The sequence below is a fragment of the Colletotrichum chrysophilum genome (assembly GCF_026319265.1).
Source record: "Colletotrichum chrysophilum strain AFK26 chromosome Unknown scaffold_9, whole genome shotgun sequence".
In the NCBI taxonomy this organism is placed as follows: domain Eukaryota; kingdom Fungi; phylum Ascomycota; class Sordariomycetes; order Glomerellales; family Glomerellaceae; genus Colletotrichum; species Colletotrichum chrysophilum.
Window position 1 is genome coordinate 131,820 of NW_026517296.1, and position 22,507 is coordinate 154,326.

The 22,507-nt window shown below is 53.9% G+C and overlaps 9 protein-coding genes across 9 annotated transcripts; 3 read left to right on the plus strand and 6 right to left on the minus strand.

Annotated features, from left to right (window-relative positions):
* Nucleotides 1-143: 143 nt before the first annotated feature.
* COL26b_001891 (uncharacterized protein) lies at nucleotides 144-1,460 on the minus strand (the record flags this gene model as incomplete). The annotated part of the gene is made up of 5 exons (XM_053174827.1): nucleotides 144-723; nucleotides 784-1,070; nucleotides 1,150-1,261; nucleotides 1,330-1,340; nucleotides 1,407-1,460. 5 exons carry the CDS (start codon nucleotides 1,458-1,460, stop codon nucleotides 144-146), a joined length of 1,044 nt encoding a protein of 347 aa, XP_053041122.1.
* Nucleotides 1,461-2,275: 815 nt separating this feature from the next.
* Nucleotides 2,276-3,165, minus strand: PCN1 (DNA polymerase delta processivity factor; the record flags this gene model as incomplete). The annotated part of the gene is made up of 3 exons (XM_053174828.1): nucleotides 2,276-2,293; nucleotides 2,346-2,635; nucleotides 2,694-3,165. 3 exons carry the CDS (start codon nucleotides 3,163-3,165, stop codon nucleotides 2,276-2,278), a joined length of 780 nt encoding a protein of 259 aa, XP_053041123.1.
* Nucleotides 3,166-4,070: 905 nt separating this feature from the next.
* On the minus strand, nucleotides 4,071-5,460 carry COL26b_001893 (uncharacterized protein; the record flags this gene model as incomplete). The annotated part of the gene is made up of 3 exons (XM_053174829.1): nucleotides 4,071-4,732; nucleotides 4,784-5,235; nucleotides 5,312-5,460. The coding sequence occupies 3 exons, from the start codon at nucleotides 5,458-5,460 to the stop codon at nucleotides 4,071-4,073; spliced, it is 1,263 nt and encodes a 420-aa protein (XP_053041124.1).
* Nucleotides 5,461-7,491: 2,031 nt separating this feature from the next.
* On the plus strand, nucleotides 7,492-7,951 carry COL26b_001894 (uncharacterized protein; the record flags this gene model as incomplete). The annotated part of the gene is made up of 2 exons (XM_053174830.1): nucleotides 7,492-7,557; nucleotides 7,661-7,951. The coding sequence occupies 2 exons, from the start codon at nucleotides 7,492-7,494 to the stop codon at nucleotides 7,949-7,951; spliced, it is 357 nt and encodes a 118-aa protein (XP_053041125.1).
* Nucleotides 7,952-8,165: 214 nt separating this feature from the next.
* COL26b_001895 (uncharacterized protein) lies at nucleotides 8,166-10,796 on the minus strand (the record flags this gene model as incomplete). Its single annotated transcript, XM_053174831.1, has 1 exon — nucleotides 8,166-10,796. One exon carries the CDS (start codon nucleotides 10,794-10,796, stop codon nucleotides 8,166-8,168), a length of 2,631 nt encoding a protein of 876 aa, XP_053041126.1.
* A 2,203-nt stretch (nucleotides 10,797-12,999) lies between these two features.
* COL26b_001896 (uncharacterized protein) lies at nucleotides 13,000-14,363 on the plus strand (the record flags this gene model as incomplete). The annotated part of the gene is made up of 2 exons (XM_053174832.1): nucleotides 13,000-14,244; nucleotides 14,304-14,363. The coding sequence occupies 2 exons, from the start codon at nucleotides 13,000-13,002 to the stop codon at nucleotides 14,361-14,363; spliced, it is 1,305 nt and encodes a 434-aa protein (XP_053041127.1).
* Nucleotides 14,364-15,780: 1,417 nt separating this feature from the next.
* COL26b_001897 (uncharacterized protein) lies at nucleotides 15,781-17,778 on the plus strand (the record flags this gene model as incomplete). Its single annotated transcript, XM_053174833.1, has 1 exon — nucleotides 15,781-17,778. The coding sequence occupies one exon, from the start codon at nucleotides 15,781-15,783 to the stop codon at nucleotides 17,776-17,778; it is 1,998 nt and encodes a 665-aa protein (XP_053041128.1).
* Nucleotides 17,779-17,954: 176 nt separating this feature from the next.
* On the minus strand, nucleotides 17,955-18,694 carry COL26b_001898 (uncharacterized protein; the record flags this gene model as incomplete). The annotated part of the gene is made up of 3 exons (XM_053174834.1): nucleotides 17,955-18,040; nucleotides 18,096-18,195; nucleotides 18,482-18,694. 3 exons carry the CDS (start codon nucleotides 18,692-18,694, stop codon nucleotides 17,955-17,957), a joined length of 399 nt encoding a protein of 132 aa, XP_053041129.1.
* Nucleotides 18,695-19,087: 393 nt separating this feature from the next.
* Nucleotides 19,088-22,461, minus strand: COL26b_001899 (uncharacterized protein; the record flags this gene model as incomplete). The annotated part of the gene is made up of 3 exons (XM_053174835.1): nucleotides 19,088-21,227; nucleotides 21,281-21,512; nucleotides 21,570-22,461. 3 exons carry the CDS (start codon nucleotides 22,459-22,461, stop codon nucleotides 19,088-19,090), a joined length of 3,264 nt encoding a protein of 1,087 aa, XP_053041130.1.
* Nucleotides 22,462-22,507: the final 46 nt, after the last annotated feature.

The window sequence follows — 22,507 nt, forward strand, 5'->3', positions numbered from 1 at the left end:
GGTAAACCCGACTGAACAATATATGAATGATGACAATGCTACGACCATAATGCCTTTAAATCTATCCCAACCACGCCGCACATGCAGGTGAACTAAAACCCCCATTCTGTATAAGGAACATCTACCTCTTTCCCCGCCAACACCTACAACTTCTTCGCCCGGAAACTCACGACCGGGTCCCTCAAGCACGCCAAGTTCCTCACCAGCTTCAGCTCCGCGCTCTTGCTCTTGAGCAGATGCAGCTTCTTCTTCTCCTCCTCCGTCGAGACCTCCGCCGCCGCGGCCCCCACAGCCTCCTGCATGCCCCGCGCCGTCTGCGTGAGCACCTCATGCATGCTCGCAAGCACCATCTCCGCCGCCCTCGCCAGCGGCAGGTCCAGCGCGTCGACCTCGGGCCCGCTCAGCCACGACCTGGTCTTCTGCAGCTGGCTGCCAGCGGCGATCACGGCCTCGCGCATGCGCACCGTCATCAGCGCCGCGAACATGTCGCCCGTGCCCGAGAAGTAGGCGTCGATGGCCGGGAAAACGATCTTGAAGAGGCGGGGCGCGCCCGTCGACGGGTCCATGCTGGAGCCCACGACGGACAGGTGCGAGGGCGGGTGGTCTGGCGCGGCGAGGCTGACCGAAGTGATGACGACGTGCGGGATGCGGAATTTGCTGTGCAGCGCGTGGATGGCGGACTGGAGGGAGTTCATGTCTGTGATTTTGACGCCGGAGAGCAGCCTTTTTGCAGGTATCAATACACGTAATCTCTCACATCACGGGGGAAAGCACGAAACTCACTCGGCCTCAAACTGGTTCGGCAGGATCAGGTCCGCGTGCTCCACGAGACTCTGGTATGCGGGCACCACCTCCTCGGCGACGTAGAGTTTGCCGTTGTCGCCCATCACGGGGTCCAGAACCCAGAAGAAGCTGCCGTCGCTGGATTTCGCCTTGAGCTCCTTGGCGATGTCGCCGACGGCCATGACCGCCTCCGCGCCGGGGATGTAACCCGAGAGCATCATGTCAAAGTCATCCAGGTATGACTGCTTCAGGCCCTCGAACAGGTCGCGGATCTCCTTCGCCGAGACCTTTGTCCCTTTCCATTGGCGGTAGCCGGTGTGGTTGCCTTATCGTCCCCGCTCATTGTTAGCTGCGTGACACACATACACAGGCAAGTTGGAGAAAGGGGGTGAACAGACTGAACTGGACAGTGTTGAGGGCCGCGACGTCGCAACCTAACGACTGCAGCGTGAAGACAGCGATCTTGTTTCCCACGTTTCTGCATGTTGTGTGTCAGCGCGCATTAACTCCTCGCTGATGCGCTAGGTTGGGTCTGCAGCGACTCACCCAGATACGACCTTGGATCATAAGTCAGTCACCCTATATGCGGCATGAGAGAGATCGGGGAGTGATGAGCGCCTCACATGACTAGCGACGGCAAGGACGCGCGTATCGGGAATGGGAAGGTCTGGTGCCATTTTGAAAGCCTAAAAACAAAGACTATCCCGAGAACCAATGACTGTTCTATGTGTGTGTTTCTAGGTCTTCTATGATTCGGCGCAGATCTCAGATATCACAATGCACCTCCGGATCTCGGCGGTGGGGATGAGATATCGGGAGAGCGGCCGATGCGCGGCAATGAACAGTTTCAACCCAGAGTAAAGGGGTATAACGAAAGATATGAGTGAACAGATCGAAAGAGGCGCTCTACGAGTCAAATGGGGAAAACGCAAATAGAGGCGGGGTCGATTATCAGTGGAATTCCCAGTATCTACGAGATTTTCGAGCCGTATCTGTAGTTGGCCGTAAAAGTGACTAAGTGAGATTAGACTTGGACCGATGTAAGGCGGTTCCAGGTTCTTCTAGCCTCTGACTCTCACGGTATGACGTTCCGCACCGTCCAATCCGATATTTTTCAAGGGTCCCGTCTGAATGGAAAATGACCCCGCCAAAAGGGCGCCGAAGAACCCCGCACTAGGACATGTTTGGAATGTCGGCAGACATGAAGGCAGTCTGCAGCTGCTGCCAGCTGGCGGCTGGTCGTCGTCTCAAAGGTCAATCCACTGTCAACAGAAGCACAGTTGGAGTCATGCAATTGTATACGCAGAAACGGTAATCTCATTATTGTTCGTGGTCCCAAAGATGCTTTTGCCCTTCGTCTACCAGCATATTCCGCAAGAGTCTCTAGAACATGCAAAAAGTCAATCCAGAGTGCATGAGCAGGCACCAATGCCTGTCTCTGATTCCGTGCAACGCCCGCATTAAAATCTTCATGCCGTCGTCAATCGCCAATTTACTCCTCGTCACCAATCTGTAGCCTGATTAGCATTTGTATTCCAAAAGCGTTGTTGAGAATGACGTACCTTCGGCGCCAGGTAGAAGCGCAGGTAGCTCTGGCCCACCAAAGTGTACTCAACCAGCAGAGGGACCTCGTTGGACAGGCAGATCTTGACCTGCTTGGACATGGCGGCGGCCTTGCAGAAGTTGACGAGGTACTTGAGGGAGAAGGTCAGGGAGACGGGCTCGGTAAGCTCAATGTCGACGTTCAGCTCGGGCTTGTCGACGTTGGTGTGGCTGCGGAGGGTGACAGATCCGTTACCAATATCGCCCGTGCAGGCAAACTTGACACCGTCCTTGCTCGCGTCGATCGTCACTGTAGGCAGATTCATCAGTTCTTGTCCAGATTAATTGCCGGCACGTCGACTACTCACCAGACTCGCTCATGGCCTGCAGATCTCCGCAAATACGCTTGAATTCGGAGCTGGGCATGGTGATGGTGGCGGCGTACTCCGTCTCGGGAATACCAAGGTGCTCTTGGTCGATATCCATCAGCTTGAGGTCGTACTCGCTGATGCGGTCGTGCTCCGAGCTCTCGAAGACAATGTTGAGGCTGTCAGGGGCGTCCTCGGCCTTGAGCGTCAGGACATCCTCGCCCTGGGCGGCACGGAGAACCTTCTGCAGAGAGGCGAGGTTGAGGCCAAGCGCAATGTTGCGGTCGCAGCGGTAGGGGGAGAAGGCCTCGGTCTTGAGGGCCATGGACACGAGCGCGACGTGCGAGTTGTCCATGGCCTGCAGCATGATGCCGGAGTCATTGCAGTCGAAGTTGCAGTCCTGGACAAGCTCTCTGATGGATTCAACCACCTTCTTGAGGATGTCGGCCTGGTCGAGTCTGGCTTCAAGCATTTCTGCACAATGTTAGCTGTGTTCCACAACTCCGCATGAGACAAAAAAAAACGGTGAGCGAAAGGGTAGAACAGAACGTACTGGCTGATTATTTGCGTGGAAAAAGAGGAGATGGGGTATCTGGAAAATCAAGGAAATGTACGACGAAGCGCAAAGATTGATCGTGAGCTTTGGCAAAAAAGTTGAGTAGTCGAGGTGATGGTTAAGAAGGAGAAGTCGCGAAGCACTTTAATGGGCAGACACGTAGCGCGTGGTCGTGGTGGGCTGGAGTGGAGGGGAGACGCGTCCAGCCTTCAGTAGGGCTCGACGCCAATCTAACGCGCGCGGGGCAGGAAGAATCAATGATTGATGGTGGCACGTGCGCCTTCCACCGACGTAAGGCAGCCTGGAGCTGATAGGTAAGCTGCTAGGCACGCTTGACCTCTCTGAGGAAACTGGCCCGGGCTCACCGGACTTCCAGCAGACTCCATGCTCAGGGGCTTGAGATTCCCCTGAATCGTGGCCCCTTTCCTTTACCCTGCCAACTGGAGTCCTTTGTCTAATACATTTGAGACAAAACATTGGCAACAACAATGAAAGTGCGTTTGGCAACTGGTCACAAGTGCAGTTGGTTATTCATTCGACACTTTTCAATTATCTTGAGATACTAGGTAGTCTGTACAGTTTTGGGCTCGCTGAAGAGCCTGACATCAACGTCGTCATAAAGTACAAATGAATGATTTCAGTGAACGATGCCTCCTGTCCCTGAGTTCCATGGCCCCTTCTATATGCAGTCGGCAAAACGAGAGTGTCTGCGCGAATTAAGTATCAAACAATAAAAGGAAAATAAGGCAAAAATGACTGTACGATTAGTTGGTTTCCTGTTCCAAAACGCCCATTGTCTGTCGTTAATTATCATGTTCTCGTCACATCGAAACGATGCGTGACGGATTGGTCCCTGCGCGAGGGCGGGGTCGAAGGTTGATGACCATCTCGAGCTCCTTGAGCATGCCCCTGTTTGCATCCGCTTTTTCTCTGAGTGATTCTCGCTTTTCTCGATCTTCCCTCATCTTGATGATGCGTTCCTCTCTAGTGAGCAGACTTTTCGGCCGTGGCAGGGCGACAGCCTCAAAGATTTCTTCCGTGTCAAGTTCGCCTGTGCTGCTGAAGTCTAAACTGGACGGCGACTCTCCGTTGAGCGCCTTCAAAGCTTCAGCGGCGCCTCCTTCTTCCACAGTTGTAAGCCCGCTGAGCGAGCTCGCAGGAGACAGCAAGGTGCTCATGGACGAGAGCCTCTTCTCATTCCGGTCAATGCCCACTGCAAGGGCTGCTTTGCCTTCCTCCCAAGCCTGCATCAGGATCTTCAAGTCCGCGCCAATAGATTCGTACTGAGCCATGAGATCGGAACCAAGCTCAGAAATGTCGTCGGATTCGTTGAGACTGCGGTCCGACTCCTCTCGAAGCAGTGTCAACTTCGCTTGAAGACCGCGGATCCCACTGGATAGGGAGTTAAGCTTGCGCAATTGTGATCTCCATCTCTCCCTGCCGGGTGTCAGGGGCATCTTTGGAGTTGGCGGTGCCGGGAATGCTTCGGGAATGTTAGCATTTGGTGGTCAGATAATGGCTGCCGACAACTTACACTCTTCCTCACTCAAAAGTCTCCTCAGCCTCTCGAACGCAGTCTGTGTAACCGTGTTGAGCGTGCGCACCGCTTCGACAGTAGTTGTCCACCTCAGCAGGTCGCTGCTATCACCACTTGCGTCCAAGGCCAGTAGCGCACACAAAAACATCTTACGGATGGTGTGGAACCGTGCGGCGAGAATCTTGAGCGTCCGCAGGGACTCGGGGTCGTCAAACTCATTTTCCTTGAACCCCAATTTGGCATCCGACATGTCGAAGTCGCTTATATCGTAAATATCGTAGTACTTTTCCAGGTCGAGCTGCTCCGAGAACCCCTTGACCACAAGCATGGTCTGATCGTAGGCTGCAATGACATCTGCAAAGCAAGCCTTCAAGGCTTTGCGCAGGCGCACGCACTTTCGAGTCTGTGAGCGGTCTTCGATGCGACTGATGGGCGGCAGTGGCGCACTCCTAAACCATGTGTCAGCGCATACAAGCCTTTTTTCTCCATCATCGTCGGAAAAATCAGGGAAAAAACCAAACTTACAGACGGTAGCCTCTGGACACAAGTTCCACCTCTTGTACCAATGCGACGGCCGCGCCAGTCGCGCTGTCGAATTCCTGAGAGTTTGAAACAAACGCAGTGACCTCTGACAGTGCTTGCAGCCGTCTATACCTCAACCACTGCCTCCGCATAAACACATGGACGATCCCTGCAGCGATCACGGCTACAAACAGAACTACCGCAACCCATTTCTTGTTCCAAGTTCCTGAACCTGCGAGCCTTTTGATCGTGACGGCCAAAGCCAAGGCGCCCAAGACCGCTGCGACAGCGCCTGTTGAGTCCAGCAACTTGTCGGTCGAATTGCCGTCAATCGGAGGGTTGGCAGGCCGGGATGGTGCATGGTGCTGGGATAATATTGAGTGTCCACTCAATAGCTGGGATGCGATAATGGTATAGCGAAATTGCTCGAGGAATTTGGAGTTGTCGGCTCGGTCAATCCTAGACGCTACCGCAATCTGAAAGAGGACACACAACACCAGTCAGTAATTTCCCCATGTGACACGGAAAGGGGATTTCGGTGTTGCGCACAGAGTAGCTCTTTCTGTAGGACTTATCGGTCGAGGACTTGGTCGGAATATTTATCTGTAGAGGGTTGTTGCGGAATCTCGACCTGACCATGGGCCGACCTGTCGGCGCGAATTCTGGGCTCGAGGGAGGTGACAAGTCGTAGTTTGGAGGATCCTCGTGCGCCCAATCTGCCTGCTCGTTTTCGCCTTCATCTGTCGCGCGCACATCGTCAGTCGCAGTTCTAACGAGCACTTGGGGCGCGGTTTCTTCGCGGGGACTGGACTCACCACGAAGGTACTCGGCGAGCGGCGACTGGTCGAACACAACGGGCTCCATCTAGCGACCTGGCGACAAGTTTCGTTTCGACAAGGCACTTGCAAGCAACACGGCCATCTGCGGTCGCGCTCTTCAGTAGTCGTGTTGCCGCAGTGTCGTGGAATCGTGACGGAAAGGAAAAGAGGGGCAGTTGCAAACAGAAACCATGGACAACCTCAAGTGGGAGACGCAAAACATGTGCAATGAGTGTATGGACGGTGCCTCGGGGATATATACGGTTCGTGTAGGATACGTAGTGTGATTGCGGAGTGTGTTGCACAGGGGGGGTGGGAAGGGAGAGTTGGAACACTGCTCGTGCTCCCAAAGCGCCGACCTGCCAGTGACCAAAGTGACCTGCTGCCACTCGCGAATGGGGAAGGATCCCGCACCCCTGTAACCGATTAACGTGCAAGGGGTAAGTCGCTGTTTTTGGGGTCTTCAGTGGGGTGGATCTTAACGACATCCACCTTACTCTCACTCACTCTCTGAGAAACCGACACCGATGGCCACGAGCCATCTTCACCTGACTCCCAGAGGACGAGTTTAGTCTATATCAACCGCCCAATAATATTTGCAGGGGAATCCGATCAATAACGCACTACATAGAGACCGTTGGTCTTTTTACCAGGGGAGAATGGACCTTACTTACAGCCACTTTCTTGGGGTCAAAGGGATGAGTCGGGGCTAGCGACTAGACCCGTTAGCTACGAGCTACCTACTTTCTCTCTCTGTCTTACTCTGTGATACGTTCGATCGTCACCGCAGTCATCCTTTCTGTTATTAGTTATTGATATGTACTTTATGTTACCGTCTCCGCAGTCGTCATTTTAAATGTCCTCTCTGTTGTCCTCTGTCGCTGTTGACCATTGGTGTCATTCAAGACGCTCCTGTCAGTGGGGTGACTGCAGATGATCGACCCAGCCAACGAAGCGAACGGTGAAGAGAGCACGCCGCGCCGCGCATCCCGTATGTACCACGTACTTTATTAACGTGGTATTATTTGCATGGTTTTTAAATTTGGTACATGGGACGACACGGGGCGGAGCCGAGACCGAACTGGGGGGCCCCTGGCGCTAACGCAGGTAGGAACATTGTTACACCGGAATCCGGAATCCAGGTCGGGCCCGTCTGAAGCCCCCGTCGGGTAGGCGAATTGAGTTAGATGGCCGTTAGGCGCATTACCTAATCTTGCCCGCCTAGCTGAAGCACAGCTCTACCACGTCGAGAAAGGCAAACATCACGACGACGGCAGCACGATCGCGAATCCCCAATCCCGGTGTCGCCCCAGACGAACCAAACCCCCAAGCGAAGCTGCAATCCCGCACGCAACAACCGCAGCCATGCCGACCGAACGCGACTACCAAATCTCTCCGATCGTGCAGGAGTCCGTGATGCACAACACAAAGGTGGGATACAAGCTTCCCCGAGGCGGGTTGGATGGATGGATAAATGGGCGTGCTCTGTGGCTGTTGCGACTTTTTGCTAACTCTCTGCTTCCACGCACGCAAGGCCCTGTCAAATCTGCAAAGTCTCACAGCGTCCCTGTTCGGCGTCGCCGCCGGCATCCTCGGGCTCGAATCCTACAGCGGCTTCCTCTTTTACATCCTCTTCTCGTTTCTCACCGTCCTCCTCGTCTACGTCTTCCACATCGCGCCGCAATCGACTGCTGCAGGACTTCCGTTCCTCAGCACTAGCCGGTACTTCCGGGGGCCTTTCGAGTTCTGGACCGGTGGATTGTTTGCTGGGCTCCCGGGTTTCATCCTGACCTGGACACTCTTCTATGGCCTTGTAAGGGCATGATGACGGCATCGTGAAGTGTGGGAGTGGTTGGCGTCTGGGCGTTTACAGGAAGCCGTCTATTGCTGGAATAAAACTACAGAGAGGAAAGAATACATCGATAATGAGAAAAGAAATCGACGAAGACGAAATCAAAGCTAGCATGACGCAGTAAACAAAAGTACAACGCTCTTACGGCGAAATCCAATAATCAAAACCAACGCTTGTCGCTCGCGAATCAGTCAACAATCTCCACCACAGTTCCGACGAATCCTTCAAGCCCAGACTTATCATTGCGGCCACCTTCGAGGAGCAAGATTTGTGAACCCATCTCAACCCACTCCCGGCTAGTCAGCAACTCCAATGTTACCTGGACGCCCCCAACGAGTTCCGAGTTTGTCATGGACTCATCGTGATCGTTCATGTTGAAAATGTCTTCCCCGTCATCGGCTGATTTCATGGCCTGCTCGTGGCGCACTCTTGACACTCCCATGACTCTGGCGGCTGCTCGTATGCTTCCAACATAGAGATTTACTAGAGATCCATACGTCAGGAACGCCGTGTTTGGCTCTTGGAATAACGCTGTCAGTCCACTCGCGGCCTGGAGAGACATTCCTGTATCCACCATGTGCTTTGATGGGATTGCCAGGACCATGCCTTTCCTGATGCGAGGTGCACTCGACAGCCGCTCAAAATCACCCTCTGTGAGGCTCTCGGGCGGCATATCCAGAACGATCCCAATGGTGCCAACTTGGCCGGCTTCAAGGGTGTTAACCGGAAGCCTCAGGTTGCGGATGCTGACAATCTTCGCCTTGTGCCATTCTCCCTTAATAGTCGAGGCCGCGACCGTGTTACGTATCGCGATCTTGGCCAGCTCTGCGGAAGAGGGGTGGGATATTGACAAGCCGTAGTTACCTGGAGAGGGCCTATCCTCTGGTGTCATGCCCTTGAAGTCGTCATCGCCCGAAGGAAATGGCCCAACCACGATGGCGTCCCCCACGGAGAGCTTTCCGAATCTCAAATAACCCGACACTACAGTTCCAGTGTCATTCTGGTTGGGATTCTCAGCAAGAGAGGCATAGGACGCAGGTAGACTAAAGGTGTCGTCGACGTGGAATAGACAGGAAGGCTGCTCCGGGTTCAGGGCCATCCCCACAAAGTCATGCGCAGTCGGCACAGGTGGTAATGGGAGATTCTCCAAGAGGGCATGGGCCAACCCTATGCCCGCACCACTAACGGCGCTGGTAAGGACGATGGGTATGTGCTTGAGCAAGTCTACGCTCTGCTCCATTCCGTTGGTGAGAACTTGGGCCTTGTTGAGCTCTGCCGAGGGAATTCTGCTCCATTCCTGAGCACCACCTGCGGCAGGTTGCAGGATCTTGGGAACCCGGCCAGCCTCTTTGACATGTGTCAGTACTTGTCCTAGAGTTCTCTGCAGACTAGCTTTGGTTGCCAGGTCAAGTTTCGTGATGACAATGACCAGAGGAGTCTTGAGTTTTAAGCACAATTCCAGATGGGCTTTTGCGAGGTCTACACCTGCGCCTGCGATTCCGAGGACTTCGTTGGCCGTCGAGCTGGCACCATCCTTGGTAGAGCTGGCTTCATTGTCGTCGGCGGCCAAACACAGAACCGTCCATTGGGGAGCCCAGCCGAACAACCCTCGGAGAATGGTGCGACGGTATCGGGGATGCCCGGCAGAGTCGGAGACAAAAACCAGACGGCCATTTTCGGCGCTGTCGTGGATATCAATCCATGATTCGACATGATCCTGGGAGAAGTTGAAGATGGCGTGATCCTTGTACCCAATGAGCTCTTGGGCTACTGAGCTGGTCAAGCCGGAGGCAACCTCATGGCGATGCTTGAAAAGACTGATACGACTCTTCCCACGCCCATTGTCGAGAGTTCCAGTAGACAATGTCCCCAGAAGAGTAGATTTGCCAGACGTTGTTGGCCCCGTGAGCGTTATCCTAAGCTGGTCGGTCGTAGAACGACCCCTGTTTGGTAACACAACAGGCTCGTTGGCTCTAGGAGACTGCTTGACCTCTCGATGGCCACTCTCGGGGATTTCTGCAAGAGAATGCTTGGCTGAGAAGTCCGGAGTCACCAATGCCTCAACCACCCAGAGCCTCGCTTGTCGTCCAATCTGGGCCGGCTGCGATGCTACATTGTCCACCAATTCGGAGGTTTCCAGCCACTCGCATTCTCCCACGATGACATGACGAAGAATTTCGACTCTACAGCCCAGCGTGGCTGCCATCACCCTAAGAGTTGTGATACTCTCATCCATCTCGTCCTTTGTCAATCCCACCAGGGTTCCGTCGTCAGCCACGCCAATCTCGTACAGAGCACCGCGAGATTCTTCCAGTCCCGGGAGCGGTTTCTGCGGCGTCAACGCCTGACTCAAGTCGGCCGTATCATCAGGTAATTTGGGAACAATCAAGTCTTTGGGGTTCAAGGCATGGTAGGCACAGGACTGCTGCAATCTCCACAGAAGCTGCGTCGTCAATTGCTGCAGGCGCACCTGGCGACTCTGGCTCGATGCAGATAGAGCCGCAGGCATAACCTTGGCAGGTCGCGTCGCGGAAGCAGAAGTCTTGGGGTGCTGGGAAGGCGGCTTGCCAATAGTGCTCATCGAAGTGTAAGTCCGTCTCGGTCGGAGGAGCAGGTGAAGCTTGTACTCAGTTGGTCCCTCCTGAGGCTCTGCTTCCAGTTTGGTGACTCCATAGTCAGAGAGGTGACCAGGCTGAGGTTCCCCATTTTCCGAGGGAGGTTGAGACTTTGGTGTCCTCCCCAGCTCTTCCGGAGCCAGCCACGGGGAGGAGACCCGTTGAGGGTCAGTTTCGAAGGTGAATATCGATCCGGAGGCCATGATTGATATTCAGGCGGCGGTGGGTTCAGTGGCGGATTCTATATACGTAATGTCGATAATGGACAAGGCCAATACGGGTATAAGCGTGTTTTGTGATGAGCTATTACGGGAACAAAGGTGGAATGACGAGTTGCTATACGCGGGATCATCTTGAAAGCTGAGGTAAAGGTTGCTTGAGGCGGTGATTCAAGGTCAGGCGTCGTTAACGACGAGTGATGGCTGGATAGATCTCAACTAGAAGTCTAGTTGACTAGTTGGAGGCCATTGCGGATTCTTGGGTGAGTTCAGGTCGATAGGTGCTGTTGTAGAAGCGGGAGGTGGCAACCGTTAAAGGCGCATGTAAGGCGTGGCGAGTTGTTCGGTTGAGGACGTTGAAGTTCTCAAAAGACGGTATGACTCGGAGACGGTGAGGTCTCAGCCAAGGTGTGACGCAGCGAACGTGGATGGACAGCCAGGTGGGATCGAAGGGTCCTTCCTGTCTGGTGGCTGGACCTTGCCTGCGCTGCGGAGAAAGTGCGGGTAACCTACTAGCGCATTCTGCCCGCGGTGAATCACCCCCCGGAACCCACAGCTGGAGCGGGTTCGCAGTCTGGCAGGAAGGACCAGCGCCGCTTTACCAAGCCAGCCTTCTCCTTCCTCAAGGTAACTTCATGATGCTGATACTTGCTGCTGACAATGATGATGCACAGGAAAAACTGCACTTGAACTTAGTGAAGGCTTCTGTTGTCTGTAACTTACCAAGTGAATGTCTACCGATGGGCAGTAGGGACAGGCAGAGGCGTGGTGTCAAGTCATGACATCTTAAAAGCGGCGGTACCAATTGCCGTATTGCAGGTGAGGTCTGTCTCCCTCATTGTCACTGTCTGACTTGTTGCTGCAGACTTTGGTCCCACTTGGGTACCAAGGCTCCTGGAAGCAGGCTAACCTACCCGCGACCGCCTGCCTGCTATTTCTGCAAGCACTAGGTGGGAGATGTACCTCGGTACTTCTTCACCCCAACACGCACCCAGGGTCTTTCTGTCGCTGGGCTATTTGGCTGCCCCTCCTGGAACGCTGGAACGCTGGAACGCTGGATCGAACATGGTGTTGAAGAAGTGATGGAGCACTCGACGGAACTCATTAGTTTCGAAGATCACCCAGGTCCGCTGATCTCCCTTCTCCTTTTTGACGAGATCAGATGCGGACCTCTTTCTGAAATTGAGCGGGTTACTCTTTGCTGAGTATCTGCTGAGCATGGTGCAGTCGACGAAGAGGCTGGCATGAGTATTTTTATGCTTTCGTGGACGCAAGACAAACGCGCTCAGCTTACTCATGCTTAAGACCGTCTGTATTACTGCATATGCGTCCTGACTGAGGACCTTGGTTGCGGATAAGACAGGCCCGGAAGACAAAGCTGAGCTGAAAATGTCAAGACAATGGACGAGGAACACGAACGTCCTTGACGCTAGACCCGAGGCTGAGCCAAGCATGCAGCGCCGTCATAGGCTCATGGCGGCGGCCATTCTTTACAGCCCACTCTGCGCCATGGAAACATTCCAATTGTCGGCTGCCTACCGACGGGAACTGACTGACAGCGGCCACTTTTAGAGCGCGAACCGTCTCTTTCTCGAAATCGCGAATCGCTCCCCGCCAGATGCAGATGCAGCGCTGAACCCAGCCCAGTCGCATGTCGAGCACTTGTTCCAGACGACCTGCACAATTAGGCCGCGCTGTTCGCTGACTGCCCCCAACCCCTCCGGCCCAGCCCAATCTTTTGCCCATCTCAGTCAGGTCCTAAACAGCCTGGCCTGACGAATGTTTTATGGCTTAGACCCTGAGGGGCGCATCCGCTCGTCTTCGAAACACACCCAAGACGGTCCCGATTTTGCCACATAAAGCTGCAGTAAGCCCGCAGTCGGTAGGCGGTACTTGCTCCCAATCCTAGGTACCTGCACCTGCAACCCCCCTGCCACCCGCCCGCTCGCCGTCTCCAGTAATTGTCCTGTCCATCCTCTGAGGGTTGCCTCTGCTACACCGTGTCCGTTCTTCAAATCTTCTCCTGATCTCCTTTCTTACCTTTCTAGATTAACTTTCTGCAGAGCACGTTGCCTCGTGTTTTGCTTCCTTCCAGAATACCTCTACGATCGTATTTCGGCCGTTGCCCAGCTTCAACACCCCACCCATCGACGATCTAGCATACAATCCCAATTCCGCCTCAGCTACCATGAAGAAGTTCGGCTTTGGTAAGAAGAGCGGCGGCGACGACGGCGACGACGCCAGCCGCTCTGCTCTCTTCGGCAGCAAGAAGAACAAGTCCCCCGCACCCGGCTCCGACAACCCATATGCTCAAGCACCCGCTGGCAACGACCCCTACGCCCAAGACAACAACAAGTATGCCAACATGACGCCCTACCAGGCAGCCCGAGCAGGCAACACTGCTCCTGGCGGTGTGCCCGGTGGCCTCCCCAGCGGACCTCGCGCTGGAGGCGGCTACGGCGCTCCTCCTCAGCCTGCGGGAGGTTACGGAAACGAAAAGTACGGCGCTGCTGGTGGCTACGGAGCCAATCGCTACGACAACGCCAACCAAAACGCCTACGGTGGCGCTGCTGGCGGGGCTCGTGGTCCTGGTGGTTACGGAGGTCTGGGCAGAACCAACAGCAACGATACCGACGCTCAGCGTGATGAACTTTTTGGAGGAGCTCAGGATCGCTACCAGCAGAAGCAGCAGCAACCTGGAGGATACGGCAACGACGCCGCTTCTGGTGCCAGCGGGGGCTACGGTGGTTATGGAGAGAGCCGCGAGCTGACGGCTGAGGAGCAAGAGGCCGAGGAATACCGCGCTACCAAGAACCAGATTAAGGATGTCAGAAATGAGTCAGTCAACACTGTCAATCGAGCTTTGCAAGCTGCTATGCAAGCTGAGGAGACCGGTCGTTCGACATTAGCCAGACTTGGAGCTCAGGGAGAGCGTTTGCACAACACGGAACGAAACTTGGACTTGGCTGCGAACCACAACAAGGTTGCGGAGGATCGAGCCAAAGAGCTGAAGACCCTCAACCGAAGCATGTTCGCTGTTCATGTCAGTAACCCCTTCACGTCCAAGTCTCGCGCGGCAGCTCGCGACGAAGCCGTCCTTGAACGCCACCGCCAAGAGCGTGAGACTCGCGAAAACACGAGACGCGAAGCGTTCCAGTCCAACCAGCGCATGGAAGAAGCGTTCAAAGAGGTATCTTTGTCTGGTCGCCCCCAGCCAAAGTTGGGACAGAGAAGTCAAGCCGAGCGATCCAAGTACACGTTGCCCGATGATAGTGACGAAGAAGGTGCTGCGGAAGCGGAAGATCAGGAGAGGCAGATTGACGAAGGTCTTGACTTGCTCGGCGGTGCCGTTGGTCGACTGAATAACTTGGCCAGAGCCCAAGGCGAGGAGGTTGCAAGACAAGACACTCTTATTTCTAGAATTGGCCAGAAGGTAAGATTGCTTTTGATTTCAAGGTTTCACCTTGGTCACTTGGCTAACCGGCTTGATAGAGCGATGCCGTGGACGATTCAACGAGGATGAACAGAGAGCGCCTGAACCGCATCAAGTAGACGACTGCCGTCAATATATCGCCAATACACAGTATTGTCTTTGGTCTGTGAAAAAGAAAGAGATGGTTTCTTGGGCTAGCGTTGACCACAGACCAACCCTGAACCCAATCGCAGTGGGATGATTGAATGGCTCAGGTTGTGGCTAGATGTCCTCTAACTTGTATACCTCATACGCCGGGACCTCGAATGGGTGCGCGCTATAGAGACTTTTGTCAATAAATTCTTCGAATATGTTAAGAAGTGTGAATCATGTACCTCTTCAGAGCTGCCACTGCAGCTTTCGCGACGTCCCTTCCTGCACACATGACCTCCACTTTGTACTCAAGAAGTTGCTCAAGCTGATCGACAGCGCCGGTGTGAGGAACTGCGCCTGAAGCAGCGACGGGCATGAATTGACCCTGGCCAGTAATCTGGAAGGCCACTTGAATATACTTCCCCTCGTCATACACGCCGGCGCCGCTTTTGAAGACCGCATCCTTGGTCGCGACCAAGTGAGAAGCTGCAAACAGACGATCACATCAGTCAACGCCGTATTGAACATGCAATATGATGAATATGCCTACCTGGAACGGTCCAGTGAAGCTTATATCGTTCAGTCATAGTTATGGTCGAGGTGATGTGACGTTGATGAGATGTAGACAGCCTGATCTTGTTGCTGAGGGGGGGTCTTATACCAACGCAGGAGAGGGGAAGTACATGAGGGTGACGCAGCATGCGATTACTGCGCAGAACCCCGCTAGGAACTGGCATCCGAACCGGCATGGTATCTATAAAGATAGCAGCGAGTAATGTGATTGCTTCCGGTTTATGGCTACATGTTATTCAGAAATATTCGTTCGTTGACTTCACCAGACGTACATACCTCTTTCTGAGATAGCACAGTGCAGCCCTGTAGAAATGCGGGGCATATCGCCGAATCGGGGTCCCGACGAAAGCCGGGGTCAAGGAAGGGGGACCCTCAAAAATTCTTACAACGGCTGTCACTCAACGTCAATCGGCGGTTGCTGCTTCTGATTAATTCTTCCAACCTCACCTCATAATGTCACCAAAACCTGATGGCGAGCGCGCCGCCAAAAAGAGGAAAATCAGCGACAAAAATGTCATCAAGGTCGGAAATAAGGTGATCTCCTTGGAGGGCTACTTAAACCCCCCTGCCAAAAAAGAGGCACCCAAAGAACAAGAACCACAAGAGACGCCCAAATCCACGGAAAATGAGGCAACGAAGCCAGTATCGAATCAGCAAGACCACCCCAAGAAGTCTGTTCCGCCATCTGGAAAGCCACAGTTCAAAAAGCCCTTCGACAAAGGAAGGCCGAAGATAGACCAACGAGGACCGAGATGGAGGGACGATCCAGATTTACTGAAGGTCCGGCAAAAGCTACCAATCTGGGCTCACCGACAAGAAATTCAGACTCGTATGCGTCAAAGCGATGTCCTTCTCCTCGTTAGTGAGACTGGTTCTGGAAAGAGTACCCAGGTGCCCCAATTTTTGGTGAAAGAACCGTGGTGCAAGAGGCAAACTGTCAGCATCGAAGGCGAACGAGAATGCAGTGTCGGCGGTATGATTGCGGTCACCCAGCCGCGTCGAGTCGCCGCGACTACGCTTGCCCACCGTGTTTCTCGCGAAGCAGGAACTCCACTCGGCGAGAGCCGCGAGGGTATGGTCGGATACTCGGTTCGCTTCGACCATCAAGTACCTAAAGGGACGAAAATCAAATTCCTCACCGAGGGTATGCTGCTGCAGGAGCTGCTTCGAGATCCTAGTCTACGACAGTACAGCGCGGTCGTGGTGGACGAAATCCACGAGAGAAGCGTCGATGTCGATCTCGTCTCAGGATTTCTCAAGCAGATCCTCACAAGCGACCGGAAGGGGCGCGGGGGTATCCCCCTGAAAGTCGTCGTCATGAGTGCTACTGCCGATGTCGAGCGTATCCAGGGCTTCTTCGCGACTGAAAAGCCAGCTGCGGACAGCGAAAGCATGGAAATCGACGAGGAGAAGCACAAGTCATCTGTCGAGGTTCTCAAGATCCAGGGCCGTCAGTTTCCGGTCAAGACGATTCATACTCCCAAGCCAGTGCCGGATATCCAAGAATCCTTATTGAAGACAATCTTCAAGCTCCACACGGAAGAACCACTACCTGGCGACATACTGGCGTTCCTGAACGGCCAAGAAGAGATCGAGTCGATGCAGTCGCTCATCGAGGAGTATGCTGCAACGTTGGATTCCAACATCCCCAAGGTCAAGGTGCTCCCTCTTTTCGGCCAGCTCTCCATGGAGGGTCAACATGCTGCTTTCAAGCCAGTCAAGGGAAGGACCAGAAAGATTGTGTTAGCTACCAACATCGCCGAAACGTCCGTCACAGTTCCTGGAGTTCGCTATGTGGTTGATGGTGGCAAAGCCAAAGTCAAGCAATTCCGCGCCCGTCTCGGCATGGAGTCTCTGTTGGCCAAACCGATTTCCAAGTCATCCGCAATCCAGCGAACAGGTCGTGCTGGTCGTGAGGGTCCTGGAAAGTGCTTCAGGCTGTATACCGAAGGCACGTTCGGCACGCTCGAGGAGACTGACTTGCCAGAAATTCTGCGAATCGACGTTCTCGGAGCTGTCCTGACCATGAAGGCCAGAGGCATTGATGACATCCTTGGGTTCCCTCTGATGGACACCCCGGATATTGATGCCATCGAGCGGGCTCTCGTCAGCCTCCATCTGCTTGGCGCCTTGGCCGATGATGGTGCCATCACCGAAGCAGGCCGGAGGATGGCTGGCTTCCCTGTTTCCGCCCCTCTAGGCGCTGTTCTTCTGGCATCCGCCAAGCCAGAGTTTGACTGCGTTCTCGAGGCCATCGATGTCATCTCCTGCATTACCTCTGGCGATGACATCTTCCACCAACTGCAATCCGAGGAGCAACGTGAGGAGATCGAGGAGCTTCGCAAGGAGCTATACCGTCGGGAGGGTGACATACTCACCTATCTCACCACAATGCAACAGTACGCCGCTGAGAATGCCGACCGCATTGAATGGTGCAAGAAGAGGAAGGTGAATATCCGCAACATGAAGACAGCCTTAAACATTCGGAAGCAGCTCCGAAGCCTGTGTCTGAAAGAGGGACTTCTCTCAGAGGCACCGCCACCGGATCCGCAGCCTTTCAGCCCTCTGGCCCCGGAACAGGCCGAGGCTCTGCTCAAGTGCTTCCTTCGCGGCTTCGTTTCCAAAACGGCCGTTTTGGCGCCAGACGCAAGCTACGTGACATCTCAGGGCAAGCACGTCGTTGCGATTCACCCGTCGAGCGTCTTGCATGGACAGAAGAGGGAGGCAATCATGTTCCTGGAACATGTCTTTACTCAAAAGAACTATGCCAAGAAGGTTAGTGTCATTCAGGCCAACTGGATAGTGGAGGCCCTAGGGGGGACTGCATGAGTTAGAGACGTATGTGTAAATACCTAGAGACATATACAGTTATAATCTAGAAAGACGGGATATGTTAAAACACGTAGACTCACATAAAGACATCGAAATGGGTTTGTTCTATGCATGATTCTACATGTGATGATACAAACTGCGCCCGCCACCAGAAGAGCAACTACGGCAGCTTTTTATGACTGCTCCTCTTCTCCGTCGCCCTGCTTGCTCCGATCCTTAATCGCCTGCATCAACTCATACAGCTGAGCAATCTGTTCGTCTGCCGGTGAAATGTCAATTTTCTCCCACGCCCGCGATCAATCTGAACGACCTACCACTCATTTTCGCAACCTTGACGGGGTCGATCTTGTCGCCCTTCCACTGGTCACCTTCCACCTTTTGCGCGTACAGTTGCCACTCAGTCAGGAAGCCGATCTGCGGAAAAGTTCGTCAGTATTTACCCAGTTTTCAACGAAGTCATCGTCCGCGCTGCTCCCCCGGCAGACAATCCCGGACTAGTGGTTATCCAATTACATGCACTGTATTACAACATTCTCATTGCCGCCACTCCAGCAGACATGATTGTTTCCGCAGGCGGGATGTTAACGAGAAAGAAAAGGCAGCAGCCTTGAATTTGAGCAATACTCGAGAAACTTGTTTCATGACAGGACGATTGAGTAGAAGGTGAGTAAATAACATGGGTGAACAAGAAAATACGTACCAAATGCGCCGGGTTGTCCACATTGCGATGCGCGCGGAACTCGGCCTTGATGTACTCGTCGCCGAGCACCCTCATTTCCTGAGGAAGATATTTCCGGTGCGCGCGGAGCAGGCGTCGGTAGAGTGGGATGGGAGGAAGCAGGGCCATCGGCGCAGTCCCCAGGCCCTTGGGGATGGAGGCTGATGCCATCCTCAGAACCGAGGAAGAGCGCATTTTGTGGTGGTAGAGGCAGGACGGCGGGTGAATGGGTGTGACAGGCTCTCAGGCATGCAGATATGTTAGAAGTGGATCACTTCAGTCTGTGTCCGTGTGCTTTCGTCTCTTGGGCGTTGTTGATGTCGCTATTTCACGATAATTGATGACGTTTCTAAGTATCAGTAGTACGATTTTCCCGAAGTAAAGGCAACACAGTGATCCATACAGTGTAAAATAAGACGTTTGCACACGGTGTCCATATCATATAGATGAATGCCATCGTCTCTGCGGCTGAATCGCCAAATGCATGATTATTCAATGCCTTCTTTTCCGACAACATCACATCACATTGGACATCGTTTTAAGCTTTTTGTAATGAATATGTAATCCAATCATAGATGCGAGAGTTGCCTAATACAAATAGGTATCGCGCTCAGCTTGGGAAACATAGTTGCTGTCTCCATAAGACAAGAAGCCGTCGTTTTGGAAGTCTTCCTGCACAAGCACCATCGTCCCCTCAGCAACCCGTGAAAGCGCTTTCTCCGTCCTTTGTGTCAATGGATGCTGCTCTCCCAGCCACACCTTTCTCCCTCTGAGACAGGACCTCCACAATTCCTCCGCTTCTTCTGTTTTGCCTCGCTGTACAAGCACACCGGCAAGCTGGTCCATCGTCGTCAGCGTATCGAGATGGTCTGTCCCCAGAACACGCTCGCTGACTACCAACACTTCCCGGAGTATATCTTCGGCCTCCCATAATTTCTCCAACTTCGCGCACCCCGTCGCCACATTGCGTTTCGAATTCAATGTAATGGGGTGTTCCTTTCCTCTCAGGTCCTCGTCAATGTCGAGCACCTCACGCCACATCTCGTCCGCCTTCTCGTAGAGTCCCATCTCGCAGCGCAGGGCGGCAATGTTGCTGATGCAACCCATCGTGATTCGGTGGCCGGGGCCAATGTTCGCGTCGTCGATACAACGATGGAGGATGAAGCTTTCGACCCCGAGCGCTGCCTCCGTTTCTCCATTCAACCGCAGCGCCGTCGCAAGCGTCGTGACGGTTCGGCGGAAGCTACCCGAAGTCCAGCCATAGCTCTCCACAGTCTCAAGAATCCAGAACAACAGATTCTTTGCCGCCAAATACCTGGCCTGTTGAAGATAGACTTTGCTGAGGTCGATGTGGATGTCCCACAACTTCAGGGCAGCCATCCTCTTCTGCGGACATTGTGGCAAAAGCGTTATGATCTCTTCAAAGACCTTCTCCGACTTCTCCAGACGGCCCCAGTCCCGGTAAGCTTTTGCCAAGTCCCACATGCCCGAAATGACCGGCCACTCTGTGCGGTCGAGGTGCTGTTCTCTGTCGGCAAGTATAGCTTCCCACTGTGCGGTGGCGTCCTGCCAAAGGCCTAGCTCAACAAGGGCTCTCGCGAACTTCCCCTCATGCTCCGTCCGCCGCATCCACTCGAGATCTTCTTCTCCCCTGTGTCCGAGACACGCTCGCAAGTGTGGCAGGACCTGACTAGCATAGAGCTCGTCACTGAGCTTGTCTTGTCTTCGAACACTGAAGAAAAGCAGCAAGCGCGCAGCTCTGCGTTGAAAGACGAATGTCTCCGGATCCATGCGATCTCGAGCCCAGGAGTGCACGAGAACATGCATGGAATGCCATTTTTCGTTCATGGCAGACTTCTTGATCAAAGAGTAGCTCTTCAGGATGCGGATTCCGTCCCTGAAGTTCGCGGGATCCCATTCGCCTTCCTGCATAGGACCGATCAAAGGCAGTGGGGCAATACCGCCGCCGTCGTCCCCTAGATAGTCTGCTTCAAACCTTTTGTCGGTGGCAGCCCGCTCAAGTATCTGCTCCATGAGGTTCTCGTTGTGGTAGAAGCAAAAGATGCAGAGGATCCGGAGTGCATTGAGAGCAGCTCGTCCTTCGCGGTTATCCTCCTTGGATTTCTTCTGCAATGCCGCATAAGACAACTCCAAAGTTCCATACACGGCTGGGTTATCGTGGAAAGCGCCGCGGCCCATCGACGCATCTTCCATCAGCTGCTTCCGCCCACTTCGGAACTCGAACACGTAGTCTTTGAAGGTGCACTCTTGCATGTCGATGTAAGAACCGGCCTGGTCGATGGCCAGCGGTAGGTAGCCGAGTTCCTTAACGATTTGGCCAACGTACTGCTGATCATCATTGTACAGTAGCTGGTCTTCCAGCTTCGATGACCGCAACAACAATGCCACAGCGTCCTTTTCGTCCATAATATCAACAGCATACGTCTGATTATGATCCAACGTAGGCTTGATGTCCTTCCGTCTACTCGTGAAGAGAATGTTACCAGTGTTCCCTTCTGGGATGTACTTGCTAACGTCGACGGAGTCAGAGTCGTTGTTGTCGAAGACCAGAAGCCACTCTTCTGGGCGGTTTTGGGACAACCAGTTGAGGACGCCGGTAATGTTGGGTCTGCTGGGGTTCCCGCCGTAGATCTGCGCTGTCACCTTTCGGAAACTTTCGTAGATGGAGTCCGTGGTGGCCGCGTTAATCCAGAAAACATGGTCGAACCTGCGTCAGCATGTTAGTAGCTTGATACAGAGATTACACCTAGACACACGCACCGAGAGCCATGCAGGTCTCTGAACTTCAAGGCGATCTGCGTCTTTCCGACGCCGCCCATGCCCCAAATTCTGAGAAGCCTCCTAGGCGACGACCCAGGCTTCCGTTCACAAAAGTGTCTATCAAGTTTGTCGAGAATTGCGGCTCTCCCGGTGAACTGGGGGCTGGATATGGTCCTTTGCCGGACGTCCTGGACCATGGCGTGCCGGAATGCTTCATATGAAGTAGCACGGCCTCGAGTCTGTTAGCGGATGACGCACTTCAATCATGTCACTGGGGCATCAAACTCACAAGTAGCCTCTAGAGGCATCTCAACGCCCTCTTTCTTGTGTAACATGCTGACGATTTTGTCAATGGAAGCCGATACCTCGTCCTTCTTCAGATACTTCTCCGTCGCCTCCCTTAGTAGCTTCATCTTTTTATACTCGTTCAGCTTGATATCTGCAGCGCCCTTGTCCAGATTGAGTCGAAAGTAAGCGTTAGGAATCGCGCGGAACCACTGGTCGAGTTCATGGTGAGTGCGTTCGGGATCCGTCAACGACGTCTTGATGTGTTTATATACAGACAAGCTGTCGCGGGACAGCAGAGACCCGCTGAGCGTCCGAACAGGCCTCTTTGTCAACTCAAGGGCGTGCTCTACCGCCTTTTCCGCATCAGCCTCGACCTTGAACGCCTTATCCGTAATTTTGAGCCCCGTGCCCAAGCTCAGGAGAAATCCCAGCTTCCGGTCGGAGCCCAGGTATGAGTCGGCCTCGTCGAGGACGAGCTTGGCGGGATTGTTGTAGGCCAGCGCGCCGTCGTAGTAGTACTCCTTCACGGCCTCGACCTTGACGTGTATGGGGTTGAAGAAGCCAGGAGCCGAGGACGTCGCCCGCGCAGCCTCCCAGATTTCGACATTGTGCGCGTGGTTGGACTTGCCCCTGTAAGTGCGGAACAGATACGCCTCGAACATGTTGCTTCTCGGCACGGAGCATACAAAGGCGTGGCCGAGGCTATTCCGGTCTCTTGTTTCGTCAATCATGACAGTCGTCTTCAGCGCCCTCGCGGCGACAATGTCCCGGATGACCTTCTCGAGCGTTTTTTCCTTGAATGTGCGTTCCAGGAGCCGTCGGTTGCTTTTTCTGAACACTGTTTCTGCAAAGTCTTCGTAGCCTTTTATAGCTTCTTCGGTCGTCATCCCCATGCGGCCGAGGAGGATGGCGATGAGTCTGCGAAGCGGTGTGTTTTGT